At 43.4% G+C, this 18083-nt stretch overlaps 1 protein-coding gene across 7 annotated transcripts in view; it reads left to right on the forward strand.

Moving 5' to 3' along the window:
* MAP3K4 (mitogen-activated protein kinase kinase kinase 4) overlaps positions 1-18083 on the forward strand; it is a 92759-nt gene that overhangs the window by 37289 nt on the left and 37387 nt on the right. For all 7 annotated transcript variants that reach the window (XM_066616233.1, XM_066616215.1, XM_066616250.1 and 4 more), the window contains exons 2-3: positions 8881-9071; positions 15834-17203. In XM_066616233.1, coding sequence (XP_066472330.1) covers positions 8881-9071; positions 15834-17203 — 1561 coding nt within the window. The remainder of the gene's footprint in view (positions 1-8880; positions 9072-15833; positions 17204-18083) is intronic.

Below are 18083 nucleotides of genomic sequence, written 5' to 3' on the forward strand. Positions count from 1 at the left end.
TAGAGCAGCTAGTCACGGAGCCCACCAGAGGACAGGTGACTCTGGATTTAATATTGTGTGGTACGCAGGACCTGGTTAGAGATGTAAACGTTACTGAGCCATTGGGGAACAGTGATCATGCTGTGATCCGTTTTGACATGCACGTTGGGGGAAGAATACCAGGCAAATCTCTAACAAAAACCCTTGACTTCCGACGGGCGGACTTCCCTCAAATGAGGAGGCTGGTTAGAAGGAGGTTGAAAGGGAGGGTAAAAAGAGTCCAATCTCTCCAGAGTGCATGGAGGCTGCTTAAAACAACAGTAATAGAGGCCCAGCAGAGGTGTATACCGCAAAGAAAGAAGGGTTCCACTAAATCCAGGAGGGTGCCCGCATGGCTAACCAGCCAAGTTAGAGAGGCTGTGAAGGGCAAGGAAGCTTCCTTCCATAAATGGAAGTCTTGCCCTAATGAGGAGAATAAAAAGGAACATAAACTGTGGCAAAAGAAATGTAAGAAGGTGATATGGGAGGCCAAGCGAGACTATGAGGAACGCATGGCCAGCAACATTAAGGCCTTGCTGAGGGAGAATCAGCATGGCTTCTGTAAGGGTAAGTCTTGCCTCACAATATTTATAGAATTCTTTGAAAAGGTCAACAGGCATGTGGATGTGGGAGAAACCGTGGACATTATATATCTGGACTTTCAGAAGGCGTTTGACACGGTCCCTCACCAAAGGCTACTGAAAAAACTCCACAGTCAGGGAATTAGAGGACAGGTCTTCTCATGGATTGAGAACTGGTTGGAGGCCAGGAAGCAGAGAGTGGGTGTCAATGGGCAATTTTCACAATGGAGAGAGGTGAAAAGCGGTGTGCCCCAAGGATCTGTCCTGGGACCGGTGCTTTTCAACCTCTTCATAAATGACCTGGAGACAGGGTTGAGCAGTGAAGTGGCTAAGTTTGCAGACGACACCAAACTTTTCCGAGTGGTGAAGACCAGAAGTGATTGTGAGGAGCTCCAGAAGGATCTCTCCAGACTGGCAGAATGGGCAGCAAAATGGCAGATGCGCTTCAATGTCAGTAAGTGTAAAGTCATGCACATTGGGGCAAAAAATCAAAACTTTAGATATAGGCTGATGGGTTCTGAGCTGTCTGTGACAGATCAGGAGAGAGATCTTGGGGTGGTGGTGGACAGGTGGATGAAAGTGTCGACTCAATGTGCGGCGGCAGTGAAGAAGGCCAATTCTATGCTTGGGATCATTAGGAAGGGTATTGAGAACAAAACGGCTAATATTATAATGCCGTTGTACAAATCGATGGTAAGGCCACACCTGGAGTATTGTGTCCAGTTCTGGTCGCCACATCTCAAAAAAGACATAGTGGAAATGGAAAAGGTGCAAAAGAGAGCGACTAAGATGATTACGGGGCTGGGGCACCTTCCTTATGAGGAAAGGCTACGGCGTTTGGGCCTCTTCAGCCTAGAAAAGAGACGCTTGAGGGGGGACATGATTGAGACATACAAAATTATGCAGGGGATGGACAGAGTGGATAGGGAGATGCTCTTTACACTCTCACATAATACCAGAACCAGGGGACATCCACTAAAATTGAGTGTTGGGCGGGTTAGGACAGACAAAAGAAAATATTTCTTTACTCAGCGTGTGGTCGGTCTGTGGAACTCCTTGCCACAGGATGTGGTGCTGGCGTCTAGCCTAGACGCCTTTAAAAGGGGATTGGACAAGTTTCTGGAGGAAAAATCCATTATGGGGTACAAGCCATGATGTGTATGCGCAACCTCCTGATTTTGGAAATCGGTTATGTCAGAATGCCAGATGTAGGGGAGGGCACCAGGATGAGGTCTCTTGTTATCTGGTGTGCTCCCTGGGGCATTTGGTGGGCCGCTGTGAGATACAGGAAGCTGGACTAGATGGGCCTATGGCCTGATCCAGTGGGGCTGTTCTTATGTTCTTATGTTCTCATGACGCCATAGTCTTCCAAGACTGAAGGATGCCAACAGAACAATAACAGCATTAAAGGTATAAAATGACTACGAAAAAGACTGCACATCACAATAGAAAGGTGTAGCAGCAACATACAATCCATGTTACATTTGCCTACATAAAGAGCCTGTTTTCTCCGTTCACCAGCAGGCAAGCAGCATTTGACTCAGGCAGACCACTCTAAGGAATCAGGAAGTCCTTCTAGAGCAGGGGTAGCCAATCTGTTGTATTCCGCTAACTGGCAGGTCACTTGCTTAATCCAAGAAGGCTGATATTAGTGGAGCGCTGAAGAAGCTTGGGGCAGGCTGTAGAAGGTGGTAGGGGCTGGGTGGGGCAGCAGAGAGATACCAATGAGATCAGCAAAGCCCAGGTGACCCAGCCAGGTGGAGGTACCATCCTCAGAAAAATCATCTGCAAAGAGATCCTGGCTAAGATCATCTTTGAGAATGAGAAGATGGGCAGGCACAGGCTGTATTGGAACTTAGAGGTTTCTGTTTAGCTACTGTGGTGATTGCTAAAAGCAACATAACGTTTCACAGTCAAGTTTCTCTACATAAAAAGTGGCACATGGCATGCTGCAGGTTGTCCACCACTGTTCTTCATGGCATTTAGTTATATTCTCACCCACCCCACTTCTGATGGCAAAGGAATGTGGAGCAGGGCTTCAGATGTTGACCTGAGTGCGCTGAACAGTGCATATGAGGTGTCATTCTCTGGTAGAGACATAATGGTCAAAAACAGCACTTTGATTTGGGCCTGGACACAAATTGGTAGCTATTGAAGACAGATTAATATCAGCATGTTGTGCTCTGGACCTAGTTAAAAAGCTCTCTGTTGCATTTTGGGCTGATTGAGATGATTGAGCACTCTTCAAAGGCAGCCCTGGCTAGAATTCATTACAGTAAACTAATCTGAATGTTACTAGGCCTTGAATGATTGCACCTATGTCATTCAATGGGTTTAGACTCTGTGGTAGCCCAGTGGATTTTTTCCTTTGAAAAGCAAATACTGCCTTGTACCTATGTCAAAAATGGATTTTGAAGTTCCCTAGATTTGAAAAGTGGTTTCCCAAGTAACATTTGCCAGGAGTATTTGCTGCTGTTTGAAAATTTGCGCAAGGAATTAATTTCACAATTCTTTTGATCCTTGTCTTCGTTGTTCTGTAATATAAAATGCCAGGATAGTTACCTACACTGAGTTCAGTAAATATGGAATAATAAAGTCTGAGAGGGAGAGAGAGAAAGAAAATGGCTGTGTTCTTGAGGTGAGTAAACACTTTGTTTTATAATACTGAAAAATCTGGATGTAATCAGTTGCCTCTGCTTTGGGCATAGGGATGTAAGAAAACATTTATTCCAGTTTAGAAAGAAGCTCTGCAAGGTTACCACCGTATTTTGGCATGGGGATAGGATGTTGCTATGATTGTGTATGCTGTGGGAGTTTAAACTGAGAATGGCTTTATTGGCCTCTTTGTTATTAGCAGAGGGTACATGAAAAGGTCTTGCAATACATTATGTTAATTCATGTTTCTGTGTCATTTGTAGGTGATGTCAGGGACCAAAGTGATTAGAGTAAATGTGGAAAGGGTGCAGATTTTGATTTTAAGAACAGATTCTAAAAAAACAGAACAAACTTTGCAGATGTTGGTGTATTTAGTGTGTTCCCTAGGGTGTGTAATGTTCCCTTGAGATGTAATGACACTGGATTTTCCTGGGTAGTATAAACCTTAAAGCAAGTATTTCAAATCCGTTTTATTGCACAGTTTAAAAGGATGCATGACTAGAATACTCATACTACAAATACATGAGTATGTTTCATAGAAGTGTATGTATGAAATATGTAATATTTCATAGAAGATGGAGTGGGAGGTGGGGGAAGAGGCAAGTAGTTGTGTCTAGGATCTTTTTCTTATGCTTCGGACAACCGTACTGTCCTTTTGCTCTAGTAAAATTAGAGAGAGAGAGAGAGAGAGAGAGAGAACAGGAACAGTGGGGGGATAATTCTCATGATATTGGCATTTTAATTTAGTTATCTCCTGATTTCTTCATGTTCTTGGAACCATTAATGCATTGTGTCCAGCACCCAGATTTGCACTGAAATTAATTTACTGAATGTCATTTTCATGTTGGGGATTATTACTAGTTCCTGTAGATCTGACACCTTTATTTTATTGAGCAATCTGTTTCTAAGCTGTATGTAAATATACTCTGCTCTTCGCCATTGTTATCGCTTCTGAGCTGACTTTATCATGACAGAGGAGAGGATTGTTCCTCCCTTTCTCATTAGCCTGACAGATGGTGACATTAAAAGTCAGTTCATTTTTCCTCAGACATAAAATAAGCACTTGCTCTTTTATCTGTTTCCCTCAGCTTAGACTAAGTGATATGTTTTAAATGTCAGTAGTGGTATTTTGCAAGGATTACAAATCATGTATTGATGAGATTTAGAGTAATGTCTTAAGGTTTTTACAGAGCAAAGGCATTTTGTACTAATTGCCACTTATGTCTAATAAACTGTAAATGCTCATCTAAATACCCTGCAAACATTTACTCTTGAGCATGGCTTGGGCTCAGATTTCCCTTTTAATCAAAGAAATAAATCTTAAAAAAATCCAGAACAGAGTCGGACTTACTAAAAGTGGCTTTTTCTTTCAGGATGTGTCATATTACCACAAGGATGCTGTAAGCTATCTAAAACATGCATTGGATATATTTTCCCCAGTAAATAATGTCATGAAGGAAAACAGTGGTTTGGTCTTTTAAAAAAAAAAAAAATCTATGTGCTTGATCTATAATCTATTTTTTTAATCAGTGTGCTTGACATCCATTTAGGAGCCTATGATGCACATAATCATAGTTCAAACCTGGTTCCATGCAACATTCGCAAACCTTAGACTGACATACCTCCCCTTTTCCTTCAAGCTTGGAGTGGAGGAAGTTTTAAATGTCAGCTCTGGGATTTGCTGGGATGTCCAAACCCAGCAAATGTAGTATTTAGTTATTGTCATCTTCTGGAAAAGTGTGCCGCTACCTCAAATTAAACTGAGGTTTATTCAGTCTTTACTGCAATAGGAAAAACAGACATGGTGGTGGGATCTTAGCAATGGAAATCTTTTTCGTTTTGTTTAGCTGTTACCTGATGCTGCACAGTACAGTACAATACAGTAGCTTCATGGGACTCTATTCTGTCATTTGCTGCTCATGGTTTCAGTAGTCTCACAGCCACAACAGGTGCAATAGGGAGGGGAACTCCGTCCTGCTCCATCGAATATCAGCTTCTGCTGTCTTTGCTGTAATTGCTGCAGCTAAGCCCCTGAGACATCTGAGACATATTCAGCAGTTGCAGTGGGAACAGTAGAAGTTGTGTATATTGGAAATATGTTTACTAGTGCAACCATTATGTTCATTCTTACTTGGTCTTGTGTTGATTTTACTGTCACATAGGCTATTGAAGACAGCATAGCGTTAAGAGTACAGTGTGCAAATTTCTATTTGTCAGCTATAACAACTGCTACTGTAACTTCTATTCACAAGTAAAGTTGATAATGGTCTTTGGTGATAAATCATTGCATCACTGGCCATATTTAGACTAACACAGAGTAATGGTTTGAATTAACCATTTTTTAATTTCATAAGCCATGACTGGAGTCACAGATGATCAGCAAAGTAACATTCTTTTTTTTAGGTGGGTCTCAATGCTAAACAGTTTGAGAACCACAGGCTTTACAAATTTGAAAGTACAAAAGTAACTGGAAGCTTGCTGGTTTATCAGAAAATCATTAGATGCTAAGGTACATTAGACAATATTGCTATGCTTTTAAATTTTTGCTCTCCTTTAAATTCATAAGGATGCTAGGAAGTGACTCAGTTTTAAGCTACAACATTCTTCATGAGTGCTAAATGAGCCAGAACATGACCAAATGAAACTTTGTTTAGAACAACTTTTTAATAGAGCATATTAAATGTATTAATTCTAATTAATACATCTATAATAATCTAATAAATGTATCTATTCTAATATATTCAATATATTAGCCATGATTTTGAATCTCAAATGTGAAATAGCAGAACTGACACTGGGAAACTAATTAAGGACGGGTGCCTTCGAGTGTGAACTAGATTGTGGAACTACTAGGGGACAGGATGCTTGATTTCAAATAGTAGATAAGGATAAATTATTTAGGTATGTGCATTTAACAGACCTTCTTGCATCACAGGGGAATAGAGACTATTGAAAAGGCATGAAAAAATTTTGTTGACGCTTCAGAGACCAGATCAAATTTATAACTGGTTGTATGTATTGTTATAAATGGTATATAAATCATTGATCCTAAGCAGTAGGCAATGTATGTATGCATGCAAACACATTCCCACATCATTATATGGCAAAAGAAGCCACGCATTGTATCTTATGATCCTAACAGCGCAATCCTAACGTGCTCTGAAACAGGCAGGCCTGCAGCCTCTGTGGGCTGGCATGTGTTCCTGTACCAGCCCTGCCAGCTCTCACGGAGGCGCAAATGTGCTTTATGGCACATTTGTGACCTTCCTGGGGCATCGCAAGGGACTTGTGCTGATCAGGTGCGGGTTTGGATGTACCCTAAATTGTATATACTTGTAGAAGAAGCTGTATTTCTGAAGGAGCGGAGAGGCACCTCTTGTTGAATCTCTCCTTGTTTCTGCAGTCTCCTACTCCCTCAAAAAATTTGTTCTTGAGGGTTGGGAGACCTCAAGGGCAGATATTTGGTAGGTGCTGGGAGTTACAGAGGAAAAAGAAAATCATCCCTTGCACAAACACTTTAGGATACAATCTTGGGTCTGGAAGTGTGTCCCAGAATGAAAGATGATAATCGCCTTGGCTTTAGTGAATTGGATTGACTTGCTGTATTGAAATAAGACTGTCATTAATCTAAGCACCTTATTACTGCAGGGATTTCAGTTTGCTTTCCTTTTCACGACTGTGCACTGTTAATTTAGAAGTTTAGGCAGAGTGCTAACCTTTTATATACGCCTCCTCTCCAAGGATTCTAGCCCTTCCCAGTGCTTGTGCATTATAATAAGCAATGCTCTTTACTGCAGTTAAAAAAGAGCAGCAGTAGTCATGAACACATAAAGTTGCCTTAGAGTGTTTTGTATCATTGGCCCCTTCTAGCTCAGTACTGTCTCAGTCACCCTGCTAACTGGTTAAGAGGCGCTTTTTCAAGTGGGTGCTCCTCTTTTATTTAGCAGGGGAGAGTAACTGGCCCACCTCACCCAAGCAGTGTCTTTTCTAGTGGCTGTCTGCTGGTGTTGCATCTTTTTAGATTGTGAGCCCTTTTGGGACAGGGAGCCATTAGATATTTGATTTTTTTTCTGTAAACCGCTTTGTGAACTTTTTGTTGAAAAGTGGTATATAAATACTGATGTTGTTGTTGTTATTGTCTGCTCCAGCTGGCTGTGGATAGTCAGACTCTCAGGCTGAGGATTTTCCTTGTGATGCTAGCCAAGGTATTTTTAACTAGAGATGCTTGTGCTGGGCCTGAAACCTTGTGCCAGTGTGATGTAGTTGTTAGTGTGTCAAACTAGGGGAGAGGTTCAAAGCCCTCTCAACCATGAAGCTCACTAGTTGCTGATCTTGGACCAGGTGTGCTTTCAGCCAAATTTGCTATGCAGGGATGTTGTGAAGATAAAAGGGATGTGAGCCTTATCCTTTCTTGAGCTCCTTGGAGGAAGGATGGGTTATAAGTGTAGTACATCAATTATGTTAGCACTCTGTTATGAATCCTGTTTTTCCCCATAGTTTAATGCAAGGGTTCTCAAACGCTTGGGAGTAAAACTCCCAAGGTAAGTCTTGGCAGGAAGGGCAAAGGAAGTGATGCGATCCCCAGGTTCATGGCACTGGTGGGAGCCAAGGGTTTTTAAAAAAAAACTTTTGGGGGGAGGCACGGGCTCTAGGAGGAGTGGGGAGGGCCCCATGCAGCCCTCCGCAGGGCTCCCCAAGTCTTGGAATACTAAAAATAAGCAATTGGAAATCAATTCTGGTTTGCAATCGTGAAACTGGATGTGGTTTCTGATTGCTTATTTTTAGTGTTCTAAGAATCTAAGACTTAGAGGCTCCCTGCACCTCCTGGAGCCCTCTGCGTCCCTCTGTAAGTAAAAATAAAAAAACCCTTGGCCCCCGACAGTGGCAATCCTGTGGATCGTGTCAGAACCTTCCCCCTTCCCTTGCCCCTTAGGGGGCCAGAGGCTGTGGCTATCAGGCTGGGGTGTCATTCCCCCCCCTCCAGTTTGAGAATCTCAGGTTTAATGTGATGGCGTTCAGTAACCTTCCATCAGAATGTTTGGTGTAAGGGACTGTAGCTGTTCTTCCACAGTGGACACATGCTATTCTTCCACTATATCGCAAAGCATACGTTATATATACCTACAAATGTGTGTCCTTGCCTGATTTGTGTAGCATGCTACTTCTCTGTCTATATGACACTTACCTTACTCAGACATCACACCTAAGAGGAGTAGGTCTGCATGTGTTTTAACACATGCTGTGCAGTTCCAGTGCTTCTTCATTGTTTATGCTTGTCTTGTTGTATTGGAACTTGTGAGATACCTTTGCTTTATTAACACCGGAGTATATGTGATATCTTACCATGCGCTACTGTGGACTTTACCACTTCAGCATTCCATTTATTGTCAAGTGTTTGAGGGTGGGGAATGATCACAAACAGATCTGAATCTGTAACCTTTCTGACTAATGACATGAAACCTGTTCCCTGTCTAAAAACTGAAAAAAGCTTTGTTGGGAGAGTTGCTATTCCTGTGCGTTCATATAAAGCAAGAGTACAAAAAGTTCACAATTTTGGAGTGAAGACACATTAAATGGATTCCTTTTCTAAACTGACCTCTATGTCTTAATTCCTTTTTCTGCGTAGGCAAGAGTGCAAGTCTGAAAATGTCACTTGCAAGATCCCCGAAGCTGATCCTGAGGATTTATCTGATGAAGCAAATGCTGAAACTTTCTATGGAACCTCTCCTCCTAGCACACCACGGCAGATGAAGCGCATGTCAACAAAACACCTGAAAAATAGCATTGGGAGACCTACCAGCCGTTTCACTTTGAAAGGTATGTGTGGGTTTTTTTATTTAAAAGACCAAAGAAACCAACAGAGTCAGTAATTTTGCATTCCTTTCTTCTCTAGTAACATTTTTCATTGAAATAATACTTCCTATCTATTTTCTGTCATTTTCCTCCAATAAGTTTGTGTTAGACCAGGGGTGCCCAAACCCCGGCCCGGGGGCCACTTGCGGCCCTCGAGGCCTCTCAATATGGCCCTCAGGGAGCCCCCAGTCTTCAATGAGCCTCTGGCCCTCCGGAGATTTGTTGAAGCCCGCACTGGCCCAACGCAACTTTTCTCAGCGTGAGGGCGACTGTTTGACCTCTCGTGTGAGCTGTGGGATGAGAGCCCCCTCCACTGCTTGCTCTTTCACATCTGTGATGCAGCAGTGGCAGCAAAGGAAAGGCCAGCCTTGCTTTGTGCAAGGCCTTTTATAGGCATTAAGCTATTGCAAGACCCTCATTCATTCATATAAGTTCATCTTTAATATATTTATTTATGTAAACTTATGCAAATTTATTCAAATTTTAAATGTAAATTAATTTTTTTCCCCCGGCCCCCAACACAGTGTCAGAGAGCTGATGTGGCCCTCCTGCCAAAAACGTTGGACACCCCTGTGTTAGACAATAGCATTTTCCATTCAATTGCCTATTTCCTCTAGCAATTCAGTGTGGCAGTTTGTATTGTGTGAGCAGAAAGGAAATGAAACCAGTGTATTTCCTCCTTTTCCTCTCCTCTCTCCTCTTTCTACTTCTTTGTTTCAAATTACTGCTGATAGCATACCAGCCACCTTGGGTTGAGGCCTTATGCCAGCCATTTTCAACCACTGTGCCATGGCACAGTGGTGTGCTGCGAGTGGTCCATAGGTGTGCCACAGGAATTTGGGGGAAGGTCATTTCTTAATAGGGCCAATGGGAGATGTGAGCCCCCCACTGGCAGCATAAGAACATAAGAACAGCCCCACTGGATCAGGCCATAGGCCCATCTAGTCCAGCTTCCTGTATCTCACAGCGGCCCACCAAATGCCCCAGGGAGCACACCAGATAACAAGAGACCTCATCCTGGTGCCCTCCCTTGCATCTGGCATTCTGACATAACCCATTTCCAAAATCAGGAGGTTGCGCATACACATCATGGCTTGTACCCCATAATGGATTTTTCCTCCAGAAACTTGTCCAATTCCCTTTTAAAGGCGTCTAGGCTAGACGCCAGCACCACATCCTGTGGCAAGGAGTTCCACAGACCGACCACACGCTGAGTAAAGAAATATTTTCTTTTGTGTGTCCTAACCCGCCCAACACTCAATTTTAGTGGATGTCCCCTGGTTCTGGTATTATGTGAGAGTGTAAAGAGCATCTCCCTATCCACTCTGTCCATCCCCTGCATAATTTTGTATGTCTCAATCATGTCCCCCCTCAGGCGTCTCTTTTCTAGGCTGAAGAGGCCCAAACGCCGTAGCCTTTCCTCATAAGGAAGGTGCCCCAGCCCCGTAATCATCTTAGTCGCTCTCTTTTGCACCTTTTCCATTTCCACTATGTCTTTTTTGAGATGTGGCGACCAGAACTGGACACAATACTCCAGGTGTGGCCTTACCATCGATTTGTACAACGGCATTATAATATTAGCCGTTTTGTTCTCAATACCCTTCCTAATGATCCCAAGCATAGAATTGGCCTTCTTCACTGCCGCCGCACATTGAGTCGACACTTTCATCCACCTGTCCACCACCACCCCAAGATCTCTCTCCTGATCTGTCACAGACAGCTCAGAACCCATCAGCCTATATCTAAAGTTTTGATTTTTTGCCCCAATGTGCATGACTTTACACTTACTGACATTGAAGCGCATCTGCCATTTTGCTGCCCATTCTGCCAGTCTGGAGAGATCCTTCTGGAGCTCCTCACAATCACTTCTGGTCTTCACCACTCGGAAAAGTTTGGTGTCGTCTGCAAACTTAGCCACTTCACTGCTCAACCCTGTCTCCAGGTCATTTATGAAGAGGTTGAAAAGCACCGGTCCCAGGACAGATCCTTGGGGCACACCGCTTTTCACCTCTCTCCATTGTGAAAATTGCCCAAGCATGGTGTGCCTTGTCAATTGTCAAAAACCAGCTGGTGTGCCTTGAATATTTTAGTGCCTTGTCAGTGTGCTGTGAGATTAAAAAGGTTGAAAATTACTGCCTTATGCATACACAACCTGTACCCACATGACATCAGTACAACCCATGCTTTTATGTATGGCGCTTATGTTCTCTCCCAGGTATCACTGACCTGCTGTGTTGAAATGCACATGGTAGAGTGAAGAAGCAGAGGGTTGGGTCATAGTCACCATGTGCTTAAATAATAAAGATTATTCAGTTGGTAATTCAAAGATAATAACCCTGCTAGTGGTTGATGAGCAGCATAAACACTTGGGCATCTGTACACCATATGGACTCAAATAATCTGAGAACTCCCATGCGGTATAGAGGGAACTGTTGTTCCCTCTACAAGAGATACCAATACTAATATAAGCAGCATTGGTATTGACAGGGTTGGAATTTTCTTTCTTTTTTTGATACTGTGTAACAACAGTTAATATCATTGCCTAAATCTCATGTTGCATTCAAACTGTGCATCCCAGTTAGCGTGTGGTTATTTTAAATATTTCAGGTACAATAACTGTATATTGGAAATCTAGTAAGTACGTTCTTTTGCTTCTAATATGAAGAAATTGTTTTAGAATACTCATGTGTCTTATAACATTTAAAATATTACCCTGTTTTATGGATAGGAGTCTGAGAGAGAATGATTTGCCTGAGGCTGCTTAACGAGTTCAAGACAGAGCAAAACTGGAAACTGAATTTTAGGCTCAGTTTATTTGCTGCTGAGCTACACTTGCTTTCCAGTTAGGTTGCGTTACCACTTAGTCCCTGTCACCTCTCTCTGCGAAAGTGGCGAAGCCAATGGCATCCCTGATGCTGGTGCCGACCTAGGCAGTGGTTACCTGAAGGAGTTCTGTGTCCCAGAAGTTTGGAAAAAATGTTATCATGTCAAAACTATCACATTGCACTAAATGTGATAGCCTGCCTCCAAATCAGCTCTGTTTTGCAATCTTTGGGCCCTGTCGCTTTGTGTTTTCGCCGCCAAGCAGTGAAAATATAATTTGCTGGCAGGTGTGGGAGGTGGCAGAGCCTGGAGTGAGCCAGAGATTGCCGAAGGATGTGGTGTGTTGCCCCCTCTGGAGGTATCACTGGGGGTGGCCTGCCCCCATCTTCTCCCTTGACACCACTGGCTAGGCTATATTCATGCTTATGCAGAAGATATTAACACCCAGACTTGGTGTGGTGTAACAAGAGCTGAACAGATCACCAAGTTTCATTGCTTGCAATGGCAAAGGGTGCATTAGAGGGAAGGTTCAGGATTTTGAGGAAGATGGGAACGGATTTGGGGGTGAGCTTTCACTGCACTCTTTCCTCAGGGTTATTGTAGGTGAATTCAAGGGTAGAAGAAATTGCTGCAGCAACTCGTTTGCATGCCTTGCATTGCACACCAGCAATGTCTGTGAGAAAGCAATGAACCTGATAGTTGCGTCCGCACTCATGCTTGCATTAATGGTGTGTGAAAGGAGTTGCCAGAAGCATCCTTTTGCAGATAAAATAAGTCGGTAAATTAGATATACAACATCCATAACTTTCCATTTTTAGAACTTGTTAGTGTTTGTTGGGTTAATAAGACTTAATCGGGCTTCTCAGATTGGAAATCCTTCGTCTCCATGCCATCAGACCTTGTGCTCTCTGGACTGCTGCTTAGTCACTGATTCAAGCTGCCATGTGCAGCAAAAGAGGTAATTATAATGAGAAGTCAATTCTTATAATTACAATTAGTACAACAGAATGTTTCCATTAGCGTGGTTTTGGAGTTCAACCTATTATTTTAAAAGCTCTTCAGTATAATTATGTGTGCCCATAGTTGCAAGACGACTCAACATTGTCTTGCTTTTTGGGAGTGAAATGTATTCCAGAGTTTGTCCTCTGCAGTTATCAGTTATTGCTGATGGGCCACAAATACCAGCTTGGCTCACTAGCCAAGATGCTTGGCTAATTTGCCAAACATTGGTATATCCGTCAACACACACCCCATTTAGAGCTCCACAGTTCTGTCAGACCTTGGTAGATGTTTATTTCTGTTGGCTGATAGAAAGATAGAGTGTTTCTGAGCATGTACAAAATGCATTTTCCTTTTTTCTCAAGCAACTGCAATCTGTCATTATTCCTGCCCCTTCCCTGTTCAGTGAGAAAGACTTGACAAGGAGCAATGTCATCTGTCTTAAGAGCCTAAGTTCCTACACATCAAAATTAAATACTGCCCAGAGAGCAAGTGTATCACAGGTAATTGGAGAACACAGAACCATTTTTTCAAATATCCAGTCTTTTTCTCAACTTCCCTGCAGAGGTTCTTTGTGGTTAAAATTAATCCCCCAGTAGATCCTGCTGAAATCTGCAATAGACAGACTCCCATCTGGAAACAGAGCTTCATTTGTATTGGACCAGTTGCGTAGCAGTTACCAGGGGGGCAGTTACCAGGATGCTGAGATCCTCGGTGGCACTCTTCCAGGGATGGCAATTCAGTTGCAGCAGTCCTGCCCCCCCTTGCTTGCAGCCAAATTGACCATGCTGAGCCTACCGTGCAACCAAGCCAAGAATGACTGAAGGGGTGGGTAGGAGAACCTGTCCCCCTCACACCATTCTGGCACATAAGAACAGCCCCACTGGATCAGGCCATAGGCCCATCTAGTCCAGCTTCCTGTATCTCACAGCGGCCCACCGGCACGGTCGCACCTAGTGTTGTGCAACCATGCCAAGAATGGCTGCATGAGTGGGGCAGGTTCTCCTGCCTGCCCCTATAGTCATTCTTGGTGCGGTTGCTTGGAGCAAGGCCAACTACTTCAGAAGAAGCAACCAACCTTGCCCTGAGCGCTCCAAAAGTATTTGCAGTAACATCATCATGTCTCCGCAATCACTTCCAGGTTGGAGGGGGCTGCAGGACGAGTGGCATGTCGCAGGACAGCACGCTGTCAGCTACATGGCTGGGCTGGACTACAGTACAAGTGATGTATCTGTATCTGACCTCAGTGTCAAACAGGTTGTAGGAACGATTGTTGTGCCTCAGAAGAAATCCACTCTGGGTTTTTGTGCCAATTCTGGTTTTATATCCAGCACAAACAGGTGTTTTTGCCCCCTTTTCTTGCCCTTAATCTACTTTGACAGGACAATGTGGAGGCAGAGAGAGTAGGCACAGAATGTCTGTTTATTTTCTGGGGCGGAAAGAGTGGCCAGCTGTAAGTGTGCTCTGCTGCAGAGGGTACTTGCTGAGAGGAGAGTGGGGGCTGGGGAAGGGGTTGAAGGTGGAGACAAAAGAGAGAGCAGCAGATGCTAGAAGGCCCGCACAGAGTCGAGAGGAGGAAGAGAATGAAGGCAGACTGAGCAAAGGGTGCTGCAGAGTGCTATGCTCCCTCCTCCCACTCTGTCTGGTGATTGAACCACTGAGGGGGCCTCGTGCCAAGAGTTGACTGCTGTAGCTGGCTGTCTTTTGTTTACTTGGTTGGATTTTTAAAAAATGAACAAACAAAACAGTAGAAATTCTGTGGCTAGAGACTACAGGCCAGACCTGAGTGCTAGAAGGAGATTCTTGGTCACCACGGCAACCATTTTTGTGGACTGCTGGTTATTATTGTTAAGTCATTTGTGACTGTTCAGTCAATTATGAATTTCTGTGTAATGGAAGATGGTAGTTTGAAGTTAAACAAGTAGGAGGAGCTGAGGGGGCAAAAACTACACGAAGAAATTGAGCTACCCAGATTAGTTCATCAGTTTTTCTCTCTACATGTTTAACAGTAATAGCACACAGAATTGTAAATGATGGGAATAAGTAATTTACAGCCAGTCCTAACCGTATTGTGCCAATGAAGCTGCAGTGCTGCCCAGAGGTAAGGGAAGAAAGATTCCTGTATCTTGAAGTGGTCTCTCTTGATGACCCCCCTCCACTTCAGAATGCAGCACACATCCTGTTGATACTGCTGCATCAGTGCTGGAAAGTTGGTTAGGATTTGGCTTGTTATAGGGTAATGCTACAGTTAAAGGAATTTAGGGCGCAATCCTAACCCCTTATGTCAGTGCTTTCCAGCACTGACATAAGGGCAATGCAGCTCTGAGGTAAGGGAGCAAACATTCCCTTACTTTGAGGAGGCCTCCATGATTGACACCCAACTGCAGGATGCAGCACATTTCCCATTGGCACCGCTATGCCGGTGCTGGAAAGCATTGACATAAGGGGTTAGGATTGCGCCCTTAATGTGTTTTAAATCAGGGTTTCAAATTCAACCTATGAGGCAACAGTTTGCTTTGTTTAAGTGTATGGGATATGATTGTGCTGCTGCCACATCTGCAACCATTGTGCCCATCGTGACACCTCTCTGGTGGCCTTACCTAAAGGCCACTTTGCGAACCTGCTGTTGATTAAGAGAATGAATTTGAAAATCTCTGAGCAGAATTTTTGACTGTTGCATATATTATGTTTTGAGATCATTGGTTTTCTTTAATTTTAAGGAACTGATATGAATATAAGTGCTTAGGGGTATCTGCTATATGCATTTAGTGTGTTATAGTTAGCAATTGTAACATTCAATAAGTGTGAGGAATACAGGAATTGGGTATACATAGGGTTTATTTTTTTTAGATGAACTCATCATTTCTGGTGCAAACATACTCTTTGTTTTGTGATTTTTTTCAGAGAAGATGAGCTCACCAAACCAGCTGTCTAACAAAGACAGTGTCAAACCCATTGAGAACACAGAAGAACACAGCTATAAGCAGGGGAAAAAGATCCGAGATGCTTTAAGGACAACAGAGCGGGATCGTAAGAAAAATGTGCAGTGCTCTTTCATGTTGGACTCAGTTGGTGGGTCTTTGCCAAAAAAGTCAATTCCAGACGTTGATCTCAACAAGCCTTTCCTCAGCCTTGGCTGCAGCAATGCTAAGCCTCCAGTATCTGTACCTGTGCCTATAGCCAAAACTACACGCCAGACTTCTCGGACTGATTACCCAGCAGACCGCTTAAAGTTCTTTGAAACCCTGCGGCTTTTGTTAAAGCTTACCTCAGTTTCCAAGAAAAAGGACAAGGAGCAGAAAGGGCAGGAAAGCACCTCTTCTGTTGAGTTAAACCGATCCAATGAACTGATCTGGCTTGAACTTCAGGCTTGGCATGCGGGCCGGAGTATTAATGACCAAGACTATTATTTGTACACAGCCCGTCAAGCCATCCCAGATATTATTAATGAAATACTTACTTTTAAAGTAAACTATGGGAACCTCTCCTTTATAGGAAATGGAGCTAGTCTTAATGGTACTTCAGGAGGACAGTGTAAAGCGGCCCATGGAGCTAGTGCTGCTATGGGCTACTCAAGCTACCACGAACACCTCCATCACCAGCGGGTCTCCTTTGAGCAGGTAAAGCGGATAATGGAGCTGCTAGAATATGTAGAAGCACTTTATCCATCTCTGAAGGCCCTTCAAAGTGACTATGAAAAGTATGCTGCCAGGGATTTTCAGGACAGGGTGCAGGCACTCTGTCTCTGGTTAAACATAACAAAAGACTTGAACCAGAAACTAAGGATTATGGGGACTGTTTTGGGCATCAAGGATCTGTCTGACATTGGCTGGCCAGTGTTTGAAATTCCTTCTCCTCGTCCATTCAGGGACAATGATCCAGACGATGAGGATGATAGGGAAACCTCGGGGGCCTGCACGGAGGAGAGCGAAGATGAAGAACAAGTCTCTGAAGAGAATGTGGAGGAGCTCAGACAAGCCATTCAGAATAATTTTGCCAATAAGCCAAATTTTGACTTTCAGGCACAGGACCATTTGTCAAGGAAGCTGGACAGGCTTGAGTCTGAGGATGACTCAAGCTGCTGGGCTGTTACGGAGTGCAGCAGAGAGGCGGGCTGCAGCAGGCACTGTTTGACCTCTATTTATAGGCCATTTGTAGATAAAGCACTGAAACAAATGGGGTTGCGCAAGCTAATATTAAGACTGCACAAGTTAATGCACGGTTCCTTGCAAAGGGCCCGGGTGGCATTGATAAAGAGTGACCAGCACTTGGAGGTATGCTTTTTATATTTTATTTTTGGCTGGGAAAAGATTTTCAAGCAGCAGCTTTTTTGGTTATGTCTTTTTCTTCAGAAATTCTTCCGTATCATATACATACATACGGCTCCAGTAATTTACAATGCCCTCTTATTATGTCATCTTAAGTACTGCAATGTGCTAAGTGAAGCATTGTGTATAAAGGTGATGTAGCTCTTCACGTCGGTTATGTTGGATTGCTACAACGCATGCATCCTGATTCAGGGATAGAGAAGCCTCAGTACATCTTGTCTCAGCTCTCCAGGGAACTCATCCCTGCATTGTCACTGCTCCTGCTTGGTAAAAGAGGAGAAGAATGAGGGAGGGTTCTTTTCCCAGATTCCCTTGTTATGGATCTTTGATCAGCTTTCTACTTGCTCCCTCCTTGCTTGGCTCATAGCAGATAGTGCTGTATCTGCAGGCTTGTAGTTTGTCTACAAGTAATAGTAGACAGATTTTAGAAAGGAAGAGTTAACTTTAAGAATGGAATGCTTTGTTTGCTAGCTTATTATTTTGTGATGTTTCTATTTTGACTTCCAAAGAAGTGGTTACACTGCAGAATTAGGGACCTAGTCCCACAAGTATCAAAAGGAACCTTTCTGTTGCTTGTGAAGTGTAGAGTTAACCAAAATTGTCTGAGGAGTTCTGCCTAGATCTTGAAATAGAAGTATATACTTGGAATTTGGCCAGCTTTTTCCAAATTTAAATTCTGAGAACTTAAATCAGAATTTCACTCTTTACCTTAATCTCTACAATGGCTATTTAAGCCCCTAATAAATTATTATTAGGGGCTTAGAATGCCTGTGTTCCACAGCTGCATTGTTCTGGGCATGCCACCTTAATTGGATGGGGGGGGGGC

Source organism: Tiliqua scincoides, chromosome 1 (genome assembly GCF_035046505.1).
Source record: "Tiliqua scincoides isolate rTilSci1 chromosome 1, rTilSci1.hap2, whole genome shotgun sequence".
Lineage (NCBI taxonomy): Eukaryota > Metazoa > Chordata > Lepidosauria > Squamata > Scincidae > Tiliqua > Tiliqua scincoides.